This window comes from Bactrocera latifrons, unplaced genomic scaffold (genome assembly GCF_001853355.1).
Source record: "Bactrocera latifrons isolate USDA-ARS-PBARC rearing strain unplaced genomic scaffold, ASM185335v1 scaffold_134, whole genome shotgun sequence".
NCBI classification, from domain to species: domain Eukaryota; kingdom Metazoa; phylum Arthropoda; class Insecta; order Diptera; family Tephritidae; genus Bactrocera; species Bactrocera latifrons.
This window is the reverse complement of record NW_017534786.1, coordinates 33,715-51,852: the sequence shown is the minus strand read 5'-3', so window position 1 is coordinate 51,852 and position 18,138 is coordinate 33,715. Positions and strand designations below refer to the sequence as shown.

Here is an 18,138-nt window from a genome sequence, read left to right as displayed (position 1 = left end):
ACAAAAGGTATATGTATAAGTAAATGTCAAAGAATAGCATATGTATTAGCAACTACTCATGAAACATACAAATAATGTATCATGTATAACATTGCAGTGATACACATTAATGTTTGTAATTATAAATTAAGTATGAATTAATTTTATCTGAATAATATTAAACAAGTAAAACTGAAATTAACTATAAAAAACTATTTATGAAATTACTTTACAAAATAAATGTATGTACACATATTTTCCTTCGAAAGCGTTGTTTTACTACAATTTATCCTTTGAAAAAAATATAAAATTGTTGACGTCGGCTGCACCGAAGCTATAATACTAATCACAGGGGTATTTCTTATAGCGTAAGAGAATAAAAATGATCTTTATCACACTGCAGATAAAGATCGGTCAGTTTATATGGCAGCTGTATGCGATAGTGTACCGACCTTAATAATATGTTTGGACAAAAATCCATGGCAAAAATCGTGAAGATATCTCGACAAGTATAAAAGTTTTCCGCGCAAGAACGTACATTTTATAAGGCAGTTACATGCAATAGTGTTCAGTTATCGGCAGTTCCGAAAAATAAACAGCTTTTGAGGTGGAAAGAACAAAAGCAACATTTAAGATCGATATCTCAAAAACGACATGGCTCGTTACGCTGATTGCTTATATTTATATTTTAAAGGGTCTTTTGTTTTCCTCTGTGTGTTACAATCTTCGTGGCAAACTTAATATAATCTTTTCATAGTGTAAAAAAGGGAATAAACATTAAATAGGCTTATTAATATTTACCAGACAAATAGTTCTAAACAAGTTCCAATAACAGTAACCGGAAAGGACCTGTGGTTTATCTAAGGCTTAGATGATTTTCACCAAGTTAACGCTGTGAGACATGTCGTATGCTTTTATGGCAAAAAATCATGTTTTTTTTATTAATATTTTGTTTGAAGCACAATAACCATCTTAGTGTAGTTAAATATACTGCTTTCCTATAATTTGATCTTTGCGGTCAAAAATGTTTCCACCATATTTTTAAAAGTTTAATACTATGTTCTGTTCTACCACTTGATCTTCTTATTCAACACTGAATTGCCTTTTGCAACACTATTTTTGTGCAACTCTGTTGTTACCGGACGATAACACTTGATACAGTTGTTAATTATATGTTAGCCTATAACTTGTAAGTCATACAATTTACACTCAAGAGAAAGAAAGAGTATTACTTCGAACGATTTTAAAAATTTTTAAAGCCAAATTCATTTTGATTATTAGGAATGAAAGAATGGATGAATTTGCCATCTTTCGATTTATTGCAAACGGTATATTATGATATGGCAGCTCTACTTTTATTTCACGAAAAGTGCTTGAGCGAAAACGAAATCGACGAAACTGCTGAGAAACGATTCGATTAGTCGCTCGAAGAAAGTCGGAAGAAGGAAAAGTGTTTTTAAATATAGCTGCAGTAAAATTTAAAAATTTTGGGTGCATTTCCTCTCAGATTGCACTATTTCAATCGACCTGAACAAAGGATTCGCCGCAGAAACGCAAGCAGGCAAAAAACCCTGAAAACATTTCAAGTGCATCGCGATAAGTGACGGTAATTTTCTTCGAAAATAATAGCCCATATACATATTAGTTACCGGCGTAGTGTGTGTGTGCTGAATTTTGAAAAAGGAAAGAAATCAGTGGAGTGAATGAAAATATTATTTCCTACATTTCTGTCCGAATTTATATGAAAATTAAAAAACAATTGCATTCAAGTGTTTGTATTGTGTGCAGCAGAGGCAAAAATATATCCAACAACAAGCTGGGTTGAAGCTTTAAACAAAAGCGGTGAATATCCTTATAATATTCTTTGTGTAGTAAAGTGTTTTTGTTTTTGTATGCAGCTAGGTGGGATATACCTATTTATTTAAGAGATTAGATTATGGGCGGCAGCTTCCTCGTAGAAATTTTATGCCGCCTAATACCGGCTTTGGATTTAGCGTTGCTTTGTTTGCGTCTGCACATAAAAGGGTGTGTGCTCTTTCCAATGGAAAGTTTGGCGAAGGCGACGTCAGCGGCTGTTATATATATGGTTATATTGACAAGAACTATGCAGACGACGTTTGCGCGAACTCCAAACCAGCAACAACAAAGGTTTATTTCGTTTGCGAAAAGCCAAAAAAAGATAAGAGAAAAACCAGAAGAGCGCATAAAATTCTCGAAGCTGATCGGGTAACAGAGAGCATAATACTCTGTATGTATTGCAGATTCGATTACTCCTTATAATTTTTTTTTGCTGTTAATTAAATATAATAATTTTGATTGAAATTATGTAGATCGGATCCAAAGCCATATAAAAAATCACAAACATTAATTGCTACAAAAACAGCGTGAGTAATGTCGAAATTAACTGGTAACATTCGACTGCGATAAGCGAACAATGTGTGTTTGTCACGTTGTCGACTCAAAGTTGTAATAACAACAATAAGCGGCCACAATCGCTGAACACAGCTAAACCATCAAAAACATTAACTTTTGTTTTTGTTCCGGTATTCAATGTTTTTAAGTGTCGCTTTGTTGAGCGGTTTGGTTGGGGTGGGAGGGTGAAACTATTGGGGCCAAATGAATGGCATATTAATTAGTTGTTATTCATTTTTGTATTCTAGGATATTACTTGCGACAAGTTTCAATCTTTTTTATATTTTATATAGTATATGATATTTAAAGCGCCTTATTTGTATGATTTTATGACAACATCCCAAAAGCGCGTCTATTAGTCATTGTTATGAATCATCAGTTGTGTTAGTTTTCAATAATTACTTGATAACATAATTATCACAGGCAGTGAAAATATCAGCACCACAGAATGCACACATTGCAGGATTAAGTACATGTGTGTTTGTAAAGATTGTATGTATATACATAGTGTTTTGTTTGCATTCATTGCTATCAGTTAGCCATTATAAAATTTAAATTTTCCAGTCCATTTAAGGTACATTCACTTAATGAACAATGAAACTATGTATACATACATATACTCGGCTCGTACTCTTGGTGTTATTTATTTATTTTTGTCGCCTACTTTACTGGTATAGTGTAGCCGAGACATTCGATTGATTGACCAAGCTTATCCATTTGTCCTTGGGTAACAGCATTTTTCAGCGATGCGCCCATTCAACGTTCAATCAACCCTCTGTCGGTATAAAGGCAGATATCTACAATGGTAAGCTTAATGACGTTGTTCCCTTAGCTATTGCCATTCCTTACGTCCACAAGAAAAAAGTACAAAAAAAAAAAATTAAATAAAAAAAAACAATAAAACACACGGTCTAGGTCGGACGACTCTGCCTTTTTCTATAACTGTTTGCACTTCAAAACCATGCCAGTTGTATGCACTGCAACGATTCATAGTTTTCTTTGCCGGACACCATGTCGAGCACTTTCTATTGTTACGAATTCGTATGCGTTTTTATCGCTAGCATCGTGTCAACTGAAAGAAAACGCACATAAAAATACTAAGCACAAACAAATTTTTAAAAGCTTTTAACTAAATCTAGAATGAAAAATAATATATTTGTTAACATATGCATATGAGGATGAAATCAGTGCAAAAAAATGTATTTCTGTTGTTGTTATTAGCAATTTGCACACTTTTCAAATATGCAGTACATGTGTGTATGTAAATATATCTGTATTCAACGTTAATGATTAGCGATATATGAATACTAAAGAGCTACAGCTCAGCGTGTTGTGACAATTGTGGAGGTGTATATATGCGCTTTAGTCAACTGGTTGCTAGAAATTAACTGACCTCATTTATACATGGGATCTCCATCAGTCACGCACGCTTGCCCACTTTCCATTTTGCTAAAAAAGAATAGCTTTTTATCTAGGTTTTTATGTTTTTATTTGCACAGATTTATTCAATTTTGCTTTAGGGCTTGGTATTGATTGAAAATGACAGGGAGGATTCTATAAAATACAATATTTAGTAATAGTATACTTAGTATGAATTTTTTTCTTGTTTTTTTATTTTTCTGCAAAGTTATTTTTATTTTTCAGAGTTGCAAGTTTTTTTATAAAAAAATTTTGTTATTAAAAATTAAATATGATTTTGGAAATCTTGGATTACAAATTTAATTTTTTATTTTAACAATAGTAAAATCGAAAATGTGGGTTAAAGCTGCAGTAATAAATATTTATTTTAAGCAAAAGCTGGAATGAAAAATTACATAAATTTTTTTATGTATGAAAATAAGATTTTTTTTTCAGAAGATAATTGCACTTACAGCGTCCACCTTGCCGAAATTAAATAGTCTATTGTGTTAAAAGAGAAAAATATTCCAAATACTTTAAATGTACCATTTGAAACGATAGCACCGTTATACAGGTGTAAAACTCAGGTGCTGCAAGGGAATGACATATCAATCGCTTTGTAGAAAATGATATACTACTAGGTGAAAAATAGCGCTCAAAGCAAATGAAATATATACACACACACACCCAGGTTGTATGCTGAGCATTAATCTTCAATCAGTGTTCTACTGTTTTCATGAGAACTCAAAGTGGGAGGAATGGTTGTAGCTGTCTTCCTTACCAAGCATATGTATCATGAAAATGTCCGTATATGTTGAGCCTCATTCCGCCTGTATTCGTACCTTTTTTAGTTTTATTTCAGCTTTTCCTCTGCTAAATTATTTAAATTGTGTTTGCCGTGTTGGAAAAGGCTTCAATGCGGCATGTAGGTTTGCTGTTTGACTGGACTGGATGGTCGTACTGGTTGGTTCGTTTTCTGTTTTCTGTTCAGCACAAGTGCGACATGAATAGCGAAATCAACTCAGCCGACAAAAGCAAGGCATCCAACAACTTGGCAGGAAAACGAACAAATACTACTTCAAGCCGCCAAGCAACTTTTATCTGTTTCCTTTTTGCTGATTTTATTGTTATTACCGTACACTTGTCTGATATGTGTGCTTTGAGCGTATTTGTTGTTGTTGTGTGGCATGCAGTATGGTCGATTGTGGTATTCGCTTGATTGTTTAGCGGTGCTCCAGGCCTGTCTCTTATACACATCTAGATGTGTATAAGAGACAGTGTCTGATATGTGTGCTTTGAGCGTATTTGTTGTTGTTGTGTGGCATGCAGTATGGTCGATTGTGGTATTCGCTTGATTGTTTAGCGGTGCTCCAGGCTGTTTGGTTATCTTCTAGCAGCCTTATTTGTCTTGTTGTTGTTGTTGCCTGTGGCACGACGATGGCAACGGAGTCGTACGCGACAACGACAACTTGTCCAGACTATACTGGTGTCTCCAGTGTCACTGCAGCATGAATGCCAAATACCATGCAATGGCCTTAATAGTGTAATCGTCGAGGAAATACTTGCAACGGGGCAAACCGCTTGCCTTACAACAACATATGTGTGTTTAAATGAACCTCAGAAAATTTAGTTAATGTACTATGGATTAAATCGCAAATTTTTCGGGCCAAAAGCAATTTATAGTAACGAGCTAGAAATTAGAAATTTTTTCTAACAAATTTTATCACATTCTCAATTAATTGAACTGTAAAATTAGAATTCTGATATTGTAGAGTCTAAATAATTGCTAGTACACATTCAAAAGACCTGCATTGTCAAAAAAAAAAAAAAAAAAAATACTTTATTGACGTGTCCACAATCATCAAAAATCTTATTCATTCGAACGTTCCAAGGATGACTTCCAAAAACAAGAAGTTTTTTGTTAAAAAAGATGTGGCTTAAAAACACAAATTTATCATCAAAAATCTTTTTCCTTCGAACGTTACCTGACAAATACATATATTATATCTAAGAAGATCGTTTGTAGCCGTTTCGGAGAAAAATTTTTTACAAAAGCGCTCCTATCTCCGAAATTAATTGCCGGATAAGCTTCAAATTTTAGAAAATATTTTCAAAAACATATAAATAAATGGATATTAAATTTTTTTAAATTTAATTTTATATATATAACCCCTTAAATTAATATTTAAACAAAGTTTTGGTTTAGTATCAAGGACTTTGAATTCAATTTAATAAGGTGTATACTAATTAAGTTAACTATTTTTACTTATTTCTTAAATATATATTCAAACTTCTGAATTCTGAATACCAACATGCTACATGCCATGATTCCTATACTTCCAGTACGAACTCTTCTTGCTGGCCTGATAGCCGCATAAATGTCATCAATGGAACAGAAGACAGTTGACAAGTTTTTCACAATAATTTTGTTTTTGTTTGCTGTTTCTGCTGATTGCATTGCTGCCATTGCCGCTTTGGCAGATGTCTTTATCCATGTATCCATGTAGGAAAGATTGCCTTCTTTATATATGTATGTTTTTTGGTCTCTGTTAAATGTACAATAATATATATGTACAATGTATTTATGTATTTTCTTCATTTTTTAACTTCCGCTGCAGTATGCAACAAAGCGTAACCGATATTGCACCGAACTTGCGAGCCCCAGTCAACAGTAGCCGCAAACAAAAAATGTGCATAGGGACCCCCTGGATTTTGACATTTTGTTGTTGATTGCCAGCCGATGCGCTTTGTGATGGAATATTTATATACATATATACATATTTTATAAAAATGAAGTGACACATTCGCTCCTGTAAACCGCAGAAGGGTACGGTAAAGCACATCATTAATAAGTTCATAGGAATGATCGGTGAGCACTGATTTCTTTGAGTCAGTTGGAATCAGACGGAAGGAAAGAAATTTGTGCAGAATCTCTCAAAATTAGTTGGGGGAATGTTTTTTGATTATTTTCTATAACAACAACCAAACACTACTAATACTAGAGAACCGACCTCAAATTTTCGTTTGAGCTTTACGCATTCAAACTTCTCATACGACTAACAAATTACAAGAATTGAGAAAAATCCCAAATGATAAATGAAGATATAGTTATGACAGTGGTGATTCGAGTGTCCGTCGATTTTGCCAGCTATATGACATTGGTTTTGGCTATTCAATGGGTGGTGGTAGCAAAGAGTTCTTGGCCGCTTTTTGTTGCAACACAGCAGCTCAACAAATATCTATCTAGTTTGTGTATCTAATTTTGAGCAACTCGTCATTTGCTTCTTGGCTCGTTTGGGCGGAAACGTAGTGTTTTCAACCGCTTCTGGTGGTGATCGTCGTGGTGGTGGTAGTACACAAAATGCTAATAGTGTATTGGGGTTCACAATGTTGACTCGCTCCGCGTTAGTGGTGGTGGCATAATTCACACTTGTCCGCCACTTACCAACAAATACCAAAATAAACGCGAAAGGCAGAGCAAGTTGCGAGCAACCCTCTTCGAAACCGGTGGGCTCTAGTGGTGGCATTGTATCCATATTTGGTTATTTCAACTATACAGCATGTTCGTCGAAGTGTTTTGCCCTGCATTGCTGCTTGGACGTGTTTATTTGTTTTTGTGTGTTTTCTTTTGCTTTCTCATTTTCTTTGCACCGGCTACTGGGCCGCTGCATTTGCTTTGCCTTCAGGAGAGAGCGCTGGAAAGTAAAAGAAAAATACGCTCAATATTTGTTGCAGCGTCGTACGCTCGTGTTGCGTGTGGCGCCTTGCTTCCACCTACACAATAAACGGAATTTTTATTTTTGATTCAGTAGCTCGGCTCAGTTGGTTTTTTATTCCGCTTGCTGGCGACATTAATTGAGTTTTAACGCATACTATAAATTATTATTATATTTTTATATAAGCGTTTGTTCTTGTTTTGTGATTGCAATGCATTTCGGTGTGAGGAATATGCGTTAGTTGTCGTGAACCATGTGAATAGCGTTACTATTTTAATTGGTAAACTATTTTAGTTGTGTCATCCTGTGTTTAATTGATGAAAAATATTAGGCACAATTTTTTTTATGGTAAAATTTTGGTGCAGAGATATAAATGTGTAAACAAACAGATGATAGTGAATAGTGGATACTTTCTTGTACTTTTCTATTTATATTTATAATTTTTTTTTCATGTAAGAATATGTTTTTGACCATAAGTTTGTATGACAGTTTCCTTGAACATTAGTCCCTTCCAAATTTCGTTAATATATTTCTTATCACATTTATATGTTTACTTTATGGAGTCTCCGACGATTCCTTTTGGGTGATACAAATTTCGTAGCAAAGTTAATATACCCTTTTCAGAGTTGTTTTTGTTGCTTTATGGACTGTTCAGGGTATATTGGCCTTTTATTTAATCTAACATCAATGAGGAAAGAACATCAATAATTAATCATAAATTTTGGTATTAAACTTTCAAAATCCGTAAAGCAGAAAAACAATTTTCGCTTCAAAAAAGCATAAATCGACGAAGAAATTTTAAACTATGATTTTTTTTTTAATATACGACAACATTTTGGTATTCATAATTTTTATATTTTTTATAAAAACCTATATATTCTTTTAATTCGCAGGTATAAAACAAACAAATTGCCAAAGTCATCTATTGACTGCTTAAGCTACTATCAAGATGGCGTGGCGCTTTAAAGCATCCAAATACAAGAATGCCGCACCGATCGTCCCGAAGCCGGAGGCATGCATACGAGACATCTGCGTGGGATCGTATCAAACCTTCGGCAATAATATTGCGGCTTCAGCCGCTTTTATGGCCTTCAATTGGGAACACACTGGGTCGAGTGTTGCTGTGCTACCATTAGACGATTGCGGGCGCAAAAGCAAAATAATGCCATTATTACATGGTCATACGGATACTGTGACTGATTTAGAATTCTCACCCTTTCACGATGGACTCTTGGCCACAGCGTCACAAGATTGTCTAGTTAAAATCTGGCATATACCGGAAAAAGGGCTGGAGGCATCACTCTCTGATCCCGAATGTGTGTTTTCACACAAGCAACGTCGTGTAGAGACAGTCGGGTTTCATCCCACTGCTGATGGTTTGCTACACTCCACTGCTGTCGGTTGTGTCACACTCTTCGATATAACAAAACAAAAGGAAATTTTCTGTAAGTGTTGAATACTGAAGTTAGTTTTGTGATTTTATTTATGTCTTTTCTTTTTTTTTAGCTAATAATGAACATCCCGAGGTCATACAGTCGGTAAGCTGGAAACAGGATGGCACAACACTTGCTACCAGCTGCAAGGATAAGAATGTGCGCATATTGGATCCACGTATCGCTGACTCGCCTATACAAATGGTCGCAGAGTCACATCAAAGTATTAAGGATTCTCGTGTTGTGTGGTTGGGCAACCAGACGCGTATACTGACCACCGGTTTCGATTCGGCACGTTTGCGTCAGGTTATCATACGTGATTTGCGTAACTTTTCAGTGCCGGAGAAGACACTGGAACTCGATTGTTCCACCGGTATACTTATGCCACTGTACGATCCCGACACAAATATGTTATTCCTTGCTGGAAAGGGTGACACAACCATTAACTATCTGGAAGTGAGCGACAAAGATCCCTATCTGACTGAAGGTTTACGGCACACCGGCGAACAGACCAAAGGTGCTTGTTTGGTACCAAAGCGCGCGCTTAAAGTAATGGAAGGCGAAGTGAATCGTGTGCTGCAGTTAACTTCCAACATGGTTATACCCATTATGTATCAGGTGCCACGCAAGGTAAGTTAAACTTAGAAAGAAGAGTAAAACGTATAACATCTCTTAAATGTTATCGTCGCAGACTTATCGCGATTTCCACAGCGATCTCTATCCGGAAACCACGGGCTATAAGACCGAACTCACGGCTAGCGAATGGTTCGGTGGCGCCAATATGCCTGTGCCAAAGATGAGTTTGGATCCCGCAAAGCGTGAATTGGGCGACTCACCAATAATTGTAAGTAAATATAGTGCAGTAATGGTCAAATATACATATTTACAAAAATTATTACATACACAATTCGATTTTCCACTATGCATTTAACTTTTCTCTGTGTCCACCATTCGTACTCATTTTTTGTCTTGTTTCCAATCTCTATTTCTATCTACAAACATTTAAATTAACTGAATATATTCAAACCGCCATAACGGACACTACCTCCACCATTAGGTGCATCGTGGTAATTTGAGTGATTTAATTAAAAATATAGAAAACAAAAAAGTATGCAACAAAACACCAACCCTAAAATCGCCTAACAATGCGATGGTCTCAAGCAATGTGTTGCAACAACAACGCAACGGCAATGGCAACAAACATTTCTCAATGAAAACAAGCATAGAAAATGAAAAGGATGATAGCGAAAAAGCGCGTTTGCACGACAACAACGCCAGCGAAACGGAAAAAGCTGAAGAGCAAGTTGGTACCGTGGGATTTACTAAATCCGAATTGCTACGTAAATTCGATAACAAATATAAAACTGATTCGGAGAAGGATGGCAAAGATACGGAATTGATGCGACGCTTTAGTCGCGAATCACCTGCTGATGAGTCAACAGGCAGCAGTGAGGATGCCTCAATTGCAAATGCGGCAGATTTATCATCGCCACAGCAGCAACAACGTGAACGCGAGGGCAGTAGTGGCAGCGTTGGTAGTGGTGTAACCTCACCACCGCGTCCGATGCCGCGTACTTCGCGTAATAATTCTCTGGGCGATGCAGCCACAACTGCTGCACTCGCCAGTGGTGGTAGTGGTGATGAAGTTATGCCGCGACCACGTCCACGCACTACGGCTGCCGCCGCTTACAAGGTGTGCAGGTTTTTTTTTGCTGTGAAGAATGTAACTGATAATTTATTATCACGGATCAGACCGAAGTGCAATGTTGTAATAAGAGAGAAAGCAAGGGCGAAAGAAATTTTGCGGAGAGAGAGAAAATGAGAGCGAGGTAGAGCGCATAAAAGACTGGAAAAGTGAGGTTAATTACAAATGAAAATTGTTAGTTCTTGTTGTAGCAGCAACAAGGGTTACAAATACCCAAATAACTGTATGTGTTGTATTTGAATTTTGTGAGAAACGTAAATCTTCTATAAGACTTCAGTGTGTCTAAAAGTGTTTAGTTTCAAAATGATAGAATGAAAAGGAACACGGGCTGTTTTTTTTTTGTTGTAAACGCTATCACGTATTGATTATAGTTGTTGTTGTTGGCGTATAGTCTTCATTCGTCTCAAAATTTGTATGTGTATATTTCAACTAAGACATTTTTCATCCTAAGTCAATGCATTTGTGACATGTTTTCATCTCAATAACAAAAAATATTTCCAAATAGTTGATTTTGTTGTTGTCCTGAAATCATTTCGAGAAATGGTGACGAAAAGTTGATCTTGTTGTTGTGGCTGCGAAAACATTCCTGAAATTATTTCGAGAAATGTTGCCGAGTTGACAGTCCGCAGCCACATAGCTTTTAGATACTAGTCAATAGTCAGCTGTAAACTTATATCGTACCGGCTACCTATAGTGGCTCACTTGACTCTCTACTCTATTGTAACTGCACTTCCGTCTGAAGAAGTTTGTAGCCTTGCACCTGATTATTGCTATAATTTCTGTTCTTTTGACATTTTCACTTCTTCAATTACGTTTTGTGTCGTTGTTGCACTGGTTTTTTTTTTATAATTTTGTTGTGGTTATATTTGCACATGCACCAGTACCAATGTTTCCACTTGTTGTTTGATTTTCCGCTCATGTGTTGTTGTTCCTTTTTTTCAATATATGGTGGTCTTTTTGTTTGCTTTGAATTCACCTGTCCTAATTTCTCCTTTCGTTTCTTATTTACCTTTTATTTATTTAAATTTTTCATTGTCTAATTTATCACAACACATGCCCCAACCATTCTAAAGCAATATTATGCATAAATTAAATTTAATTTTTATTTTGTTTTCGTTCCTTCAGCCACGCCTAGGACCCAAACCATTTTCCAGCAATTCCGGCGATGTTTCGTTCGACAAAGTCTTCGCTGTGCCAGTTGCTCCTGGTTCGCAGGAAAATATACATCATGCCTCTACAGCAGGATCGGCTGACAATGGTTGCGATAGTTTTGTTGCGCCAGCACCACCTGCCCCAGTGGCGGCCACAACACCAAACAAACCCGATCTGATTGTGGAGATTGAAATTAAAAGTAAGTTGAAGAATTTTTAATTTAATATTTTATTATTGTTACTTAGAGTTTTTATTTCTTCAACAGAACCCAATGCTGATAACGCCGGCGACAGCAGCGTACAGAAATCTCTGTCGACTTCCGAGCGTCGCAAGGTATGCAAAAAGTTATTAAAATATAACAAATTTATTCAAAAGTCCTAAATTTATGCTTACGACTTATTAACCAAACTGAAATTAATGTATTAACTTTAAAAACTAGCTCTGAACTAACTAATTTTAAATGCGCTAACCTAATTAATTCTTTCCTTCAATTGCTAACCATATTTCGGCAACAAATATATACACACACTCACTCACTACAACACAGTCCTCGGCTGATGCTGATGAATCGCCCGATAAGGTTACTGCTTTTTACCTTTATCTTTGTCGATTTTACTTAGTTTTTAAGTAGAATGGAAAATAACTTAACCGTTTTATATTTAGATTTTCGAGCAAACACATTCGGAGTCTTCGGAGAACTCTACGGAAGGTGATGATAAACCTGATGCAGAATTGCGTCGCTTCTCGGCTGCACGAAATAGTATTGCCGAAAGGCGACGCTTGTATGAGAGCCGTTCGAAGAGCACGGTCGAGGAGAAATCACAATCGCCAGTGCCACTGTAAGTTTGAGTACAAAACGAAAATTTTAGCTAATCTGTTGAAGAACCATAAATTAGCTAATTTTTGTTCATTTTTATAGCCTAGAACAGGTATATTAAGTACTAAAGACCATTATATATATATATGTAGTGATCAGTGTTCAGATCGGATCATTGTGATAAGATAAAGATCTTTTTATACTCCTTTATGCTCTAAGAAATGCCCCCTTAAGAGTATTACAGCTTCGGTGCCCCCAATTATTTCCTTGTTTCTTGTTTTTTTTTTACACAAATGGTTCTTTTCTTTTTTCAGGCGTCGCGAGCTCTCCAAGGGCGAACCGTTTAAACCACAACAACAAGCCAATTTGGTCACACCCACAGCTGATGTCAAACGTATATCTGCACCCGAGGGTAAACTCTTAGAAGAGCGTCGTCGCAATGTCACAACCAATGTGGATGGTGGCGCTGCCATTAAGAAGTCTGCAACTGAAGCGGCAATAACCACCACACACAAACGCACCTCGACTGTTTTCGGCAAAGTTTCGAAATTCCGTCATCTCAAAGGTACGACCGGTCACAAATCCACACACATTGAGAATCTACGCAATCTCAGTCGTCAGATACCAGGTGAATGTAACGGCTTTCATGCCAACCACGAACGTGTTGCTGTACCCTTATCGGGTCCTGGCGGTAAAATTGCCATATTCGAGTTAAGTCGTCCGGGTCGTCTACCCGACGGTGTTATACCATCTTTGGTTAACGGCAGCAATATAATGGACTTCCAATGGGATCCTTTCGATTCGTCACGTTTGGCTGTGGCCTGCGATGATGGCATAGTTAAGTTGTGGCGTATACCAGAAGGTGGACTCAATGAGCCAACGAACGCGCCGGAACGTGAACTTATTGCACATTTGGATAAAATTTACTTTATACGCTTTCATCCGTTGGCCGAAGATGTCCTCTTAACGGCCAGTTACGATATGACAGTTAAATTATGGGATTTACATACTTTGGAAGAAAAAATACTACTAACCGGTCACACCGATCAAATATTCGATTTGGCCTGGAGTCCTTGCGGTAAAATGGCCGCCACAGTGTGCAAAGATGGCAAATTGCGCGTCTACAATCCACGTAAGTCGGAGACGCCCATACGTGAAGGCAACGGACCGGTGGGTACGCGAGGTGCGCGTATCACTTGGGCATTGGAAGGTCAATATATCGTCTGCACTGGCTTTGATAAGTGAGTACGAGCATTTATAATTGGGTGCCATAACATTCATTATAATAAATAAATTTTATTTTTCTTTTGTAGAGTTTCTGAGCGCCAGATAAGCGTATACAATGCACAAAAGCTGAATGCACCACTGAATACGGCCAGTCTGGATGTCTCGCCATCCATACTGATACCTTATTATGATGAGGACAGTTCGACATTGTTTGTGACGGGCAAAGGTGACTCGACCATTTACTGCTATGAAATTACGGATGAGGAGCCATACATTTGTCCTTTATCGCATCATCGTTGCACATCACTGCATCAAGGTTTGAGTTTTCTCACCAAAAATCATTGTGATGTCGCGAGTGTGGAATTTTCAAAAGCGTACAGATTAACTAACACGACTATTGAACCGCTGAGTTTCACTGTGCCACGCATTAAGGTATGTGCTATAGTTTTTGTTTAGCTCACATGAGCACTTACATCCCTTTTTGCTTTTAGAGCGAACTATTTCAAGACGATCTTTTTCCGCCAACACGCGTCACATGGAAGCCCACACTGTCTGCGGATGAATGGTTTGCATGTAACGATAGGAAAGCGACTAAGTTGAGTCTGCAGCCTGAGGGCATGGAAGCCTGTAAGTGTTCTTCGAAATCGTTAATATTCACTTCTTTTTAAAAGTATTAATCCTCACACAATTTATTGATTTTTTCTTTTAAAGTATCATCCATTCAGCAAGTCGCCCCCGCTAAGAAGATAGAGCATGCGGGCAATGGCAGTAGTGGCGGCGCAATGACTCGAGCGGAATTCGAGAAGAATAAACAACAAGAGGTGAGTAAATGGCATAGAAGTCTTGTTCATTATACTCTGAAGATAAGTTTGCCACGGGGTTTGTAACACCCAGAAAGAAAAATCGGAGACGCAATCAATATGCGTGATTAGCATGACGCGCTGAGACGAAGTTGTTCGAAACTGTCGATATCGAACCACTCTAGTACATTCACAAACTGGATGAAAGAGTACATACTTGACCGTAATATTGTAGTCGATGGCTTTAAGATTCCGACTGTCAATAACCTTAAGATTTTAGGTGTGACTTTCGTCAGCCTGTACTTCTTCACTCCTCGCACGACCACGATTGTCGTCAAAGAACAGAGCTGCAACAAAATCCTCAATTCCCTAGCCGACAGCACATGGAGAAAAAACAAAGAAACGTTGTTGGCAAAATATAAGGCAATCAGCCAGCCGGTCCTTAACTACTGGTCGCCTGGATGCAGTGAAACGTATACGAAGAAGCTGCAAACATGTCAGAACACTGCACCCCTGACTGTAGCTGGGTGTCTCTTGATGTCTCCCATTTAACACCTGCATTGTGAACTGTTTATGCTGGTCTGCTTTCGCAAAAATCATCTCTGCAATTACCTGCTTGCAGCGGTACCGCCTCCTAGAAGCATCAAGATCTTTAACTACGTCGATGACATAAAACAATACACCGAGTATACTTCGGACCCAACTAACTTCAGACATACAGTACCTCAAATAATATTCTATTCTATTCCATTCTATTCTATTCTACAGTGACCTTTATTCACAGTTGAGCCATTAACACCTCCACTGACTCCCTCTAAGTGAATGGCGCACTTGGAGTCAAACCACCCCCTATTGCAAACGAAGAGTTCGACTTGCCGCGAGAAGAGTTACCCTTGCGCAACTTCGTTCTGGATATTGTAGCCCGTTAAACTCCTACTTATGCAGAATAGACCCTGACATATCACATATACTGTCTCTTATACACATCTAGATGTGTATAAGAGACAGCCACTGACTCCCTCTAAGTGAATGGCGCACTTGGAGTCAAACCACCCCCTATTGCAAACGAAGAGTTCGACTTGCCGCGAGAAGAGTTACCCTTGCGCAACTTCGTTCTGGATATTGTAGCCCGTTAAACTCCTACTTATGCAGAATAGACCCTGACATATCACATATATGTCCAACGTGCAATGAGTCCCCGCCTGACACTAGCCACCTCTTTGCGTGTGCTAATGCTACACAACTGACACCCTTCTCCTTTTGGTTCGATCCCATCGAAAGAGCTCTAGCATAAACATATGTCATAAACTGATCGATCAAAATCTAGTTTTTTAACTGCTAACTTAAATATTAATGTATAGAGTGGCCACTTTTTTCTTATATGGTCTGCGATAGCAACTATTTTAATAACAAATAATTTAAATTTCGCTCTTTTCCAGATTCAAAAGTCAGTCAGTGCCCGCTTGGAGTACAATACCAAACTGGAGCAGGACGACATGGAAGGTGTGGATGAAAATGAGTGGCAAGAGGATTAAACATTTTGTCACAAGCAAAATAAGTAAAAAAAGTCAGTGTGCAACTAAGCACTGGCATTTAGCAGTATATTACATTAAGTTAATGTTTATGAGCGTAAATGTGTATGAAGCGTGCATACCATTAGATAACTTTTATATGTATGCAAAGACATACAGACAAATATATATATTTTTTAAACATATTTAGAAGTTATATTCGTTTTCACAGTACATTCTCAGTCAGAACATTCAAAGCATATATAATTACATGCAACAGTATAACGTAAAATAATTACGCTGACAAAAAAAATTTCATAACACTTCCAATAGGAATTGCGACGATATTCGAAAAAAAATCAATCAGTTATATTAGAAAAAATAAACACTTCCAGGGACCAAATTTACATTACAATACAAAAAGAACAAAGGTATATAACGCAAAAGACTGCATATAATTGTATTCTAGTTAGTTGGAAAATATTTATGTGAACCGTGAACTTCCTTTTTTATTATAAACTAAATTTATAATTAATGAAACTTAAGCATATTTTTTATTAATACTCAATATTTGCCAAAAAGAAATTCGAACACCAACTCGATGCTAACATTCCACAAGAAAAATTAACTTTAAATATGTTTTTTAATAATTTATAAACGCGTTGTTTACTAAAAAGAAGCGAAATATGTTAAACCGAAATTTGAGATTATAAGTGAGAATTTTTTGTATTTGCGACTTAACGCAAAATTGAAGAAGGCATTCGACTATCGTATTTAGTTTTACTTGAAGGAAAGTGTCTAATTAAAACTGTTGCCATAAGACATGCAAATTCCTCTTGATGATTTACAAATATTTAACGACTTTATAATTAAACATGTATGTGTAGTGGATATACTGTGAAATATGCATCCATACATACCGTAATTAAGGCATACAAATTTATGTAATCTATTTTATAACTGATAACTAATGGATAAACTAATGAAATGATTATGATGATTATTATTATAATGACAAAGCTGATGTGACAACGTTTTTCTCTTTAACATACACACATATGTATTTATGTTTTATTATCTTATATAATTAACTGTAAATTAATAATTTATAATAACATATACTACAAAAACATGACCAATTATGTTACAAAGAAAACTTTTGCTCTCTAGTCTTCGGTTAAAGAATATATATGTACATACATACATATATATATTTTGGAAATTTAAAAACTTTCTGCTGCACTACTCGTAAATACTACCTTCAAACAATCAAGCGATAAATGAACCGTTCAACATGCAACTTACAGCTGCAACATTACTTGTTTGTAATATTTTATGGGTATTGTGCTTCAGAAATGGAAGGGAGAAGAGAGAATAGACTTAGTTGAATTAAAAAGTGCACAAAAGCCGCTTGAAATTTAAATGATTTGAGATTTTTTATTTTTGCACTTTTAAGTTTTAATGTTTCATTTTATTTTTATAAATTTTTTTTTAACTTCTAAAACTTTTAATTTCTAAAACTTTATTTCGATTTTGTTAATTTTTTTACATTTTTTTTATTTTAGTACAAATAATTTATTTTTAATACATTTCTTTTATTTGGTTTTTATTTTATTACTGTTAAATTTTTTTTTTATTTTTTATTTATATATTTTTTAAAATTTTTTTTATTTATTATTATTTTTTTATTTTATTTAATTTTTTTCATATTTTTTTTACAGTTTGTATATATATTTTTTTCTACTTTACCCCATCAACGGTAATCTCTCTCAGGCGGCAGAGCCAATCCTCAAAAGCCTGCAATTTTTTCATGCAAAATCAAAAAAAAAAAAACCTCCAGCTGCTTAGAGGTTATGTTCACCTTGTAAGCAACTCCATCTGTCGGTAATGAAAGTGTCGTTAGGTTCTTATTATTGCTTTTAAAAGTTTGTGATAGTAAATAATATATTACACACATTTTGTGTCGAATGAACACAGCATATTAAAAA

The 18,138-nt window shown here is 36.2% G+C and overlaps 1 protein-coding gene across 6 annotated transcripts; it reads left to right on the top strand.

Moving 5' to 3' along the window:
* Positions 1-1,386: 1,386 nt before the first annotated feature.
* Positions 1,387-17,174, top strand: LOC108965130 (coronin-7). 6 transcript variants are annotated; one of them, XM_018927344.1, is made up of 14 exons: positions 1,387-1,585; positions 8,399-8,950; positions 9,012-9,568; positions 9,630-9,782; positions 9,996-10,631; positions 11,769-11,994; positions 12,061-12,128; positions 12,343-12,375; positions 12,459-12,634; positions 12,927-13,853; positions 13,926-14,271; positions 14,331-14,466; positions 14,551-14,660; positions 16,079-17,174. In XM_018927344.1, the coding sequence occupies exons 2-14, from the start codon at positions 8,455-8,457 to the stop codon at positions 16,172-16,174; spliced, it is 3,960 nt and encodes a 1,319-aa protein (XP_018782889.1). In that variant the 5' UTR covers positions 1,387-1,585; positions 8,399-8,454; the 3' UTR covers positions 16,175-17,174. The 6 variants fall into 6 exon arrangements, with proteins under 6 accessions (XP_018782889.1, XP_018782890.1, XP_018782892.1 ...); XM_018927345.1 differs by having other exon boundaries at positions 1,387-1,821; XM_018927346.1 differs by lacking the exon at positions 1,387-1,585 and adding an exon at positions 7,611-7,785.
* Positions 17,175-18,138: the final 964 nt, after the last annotated feature.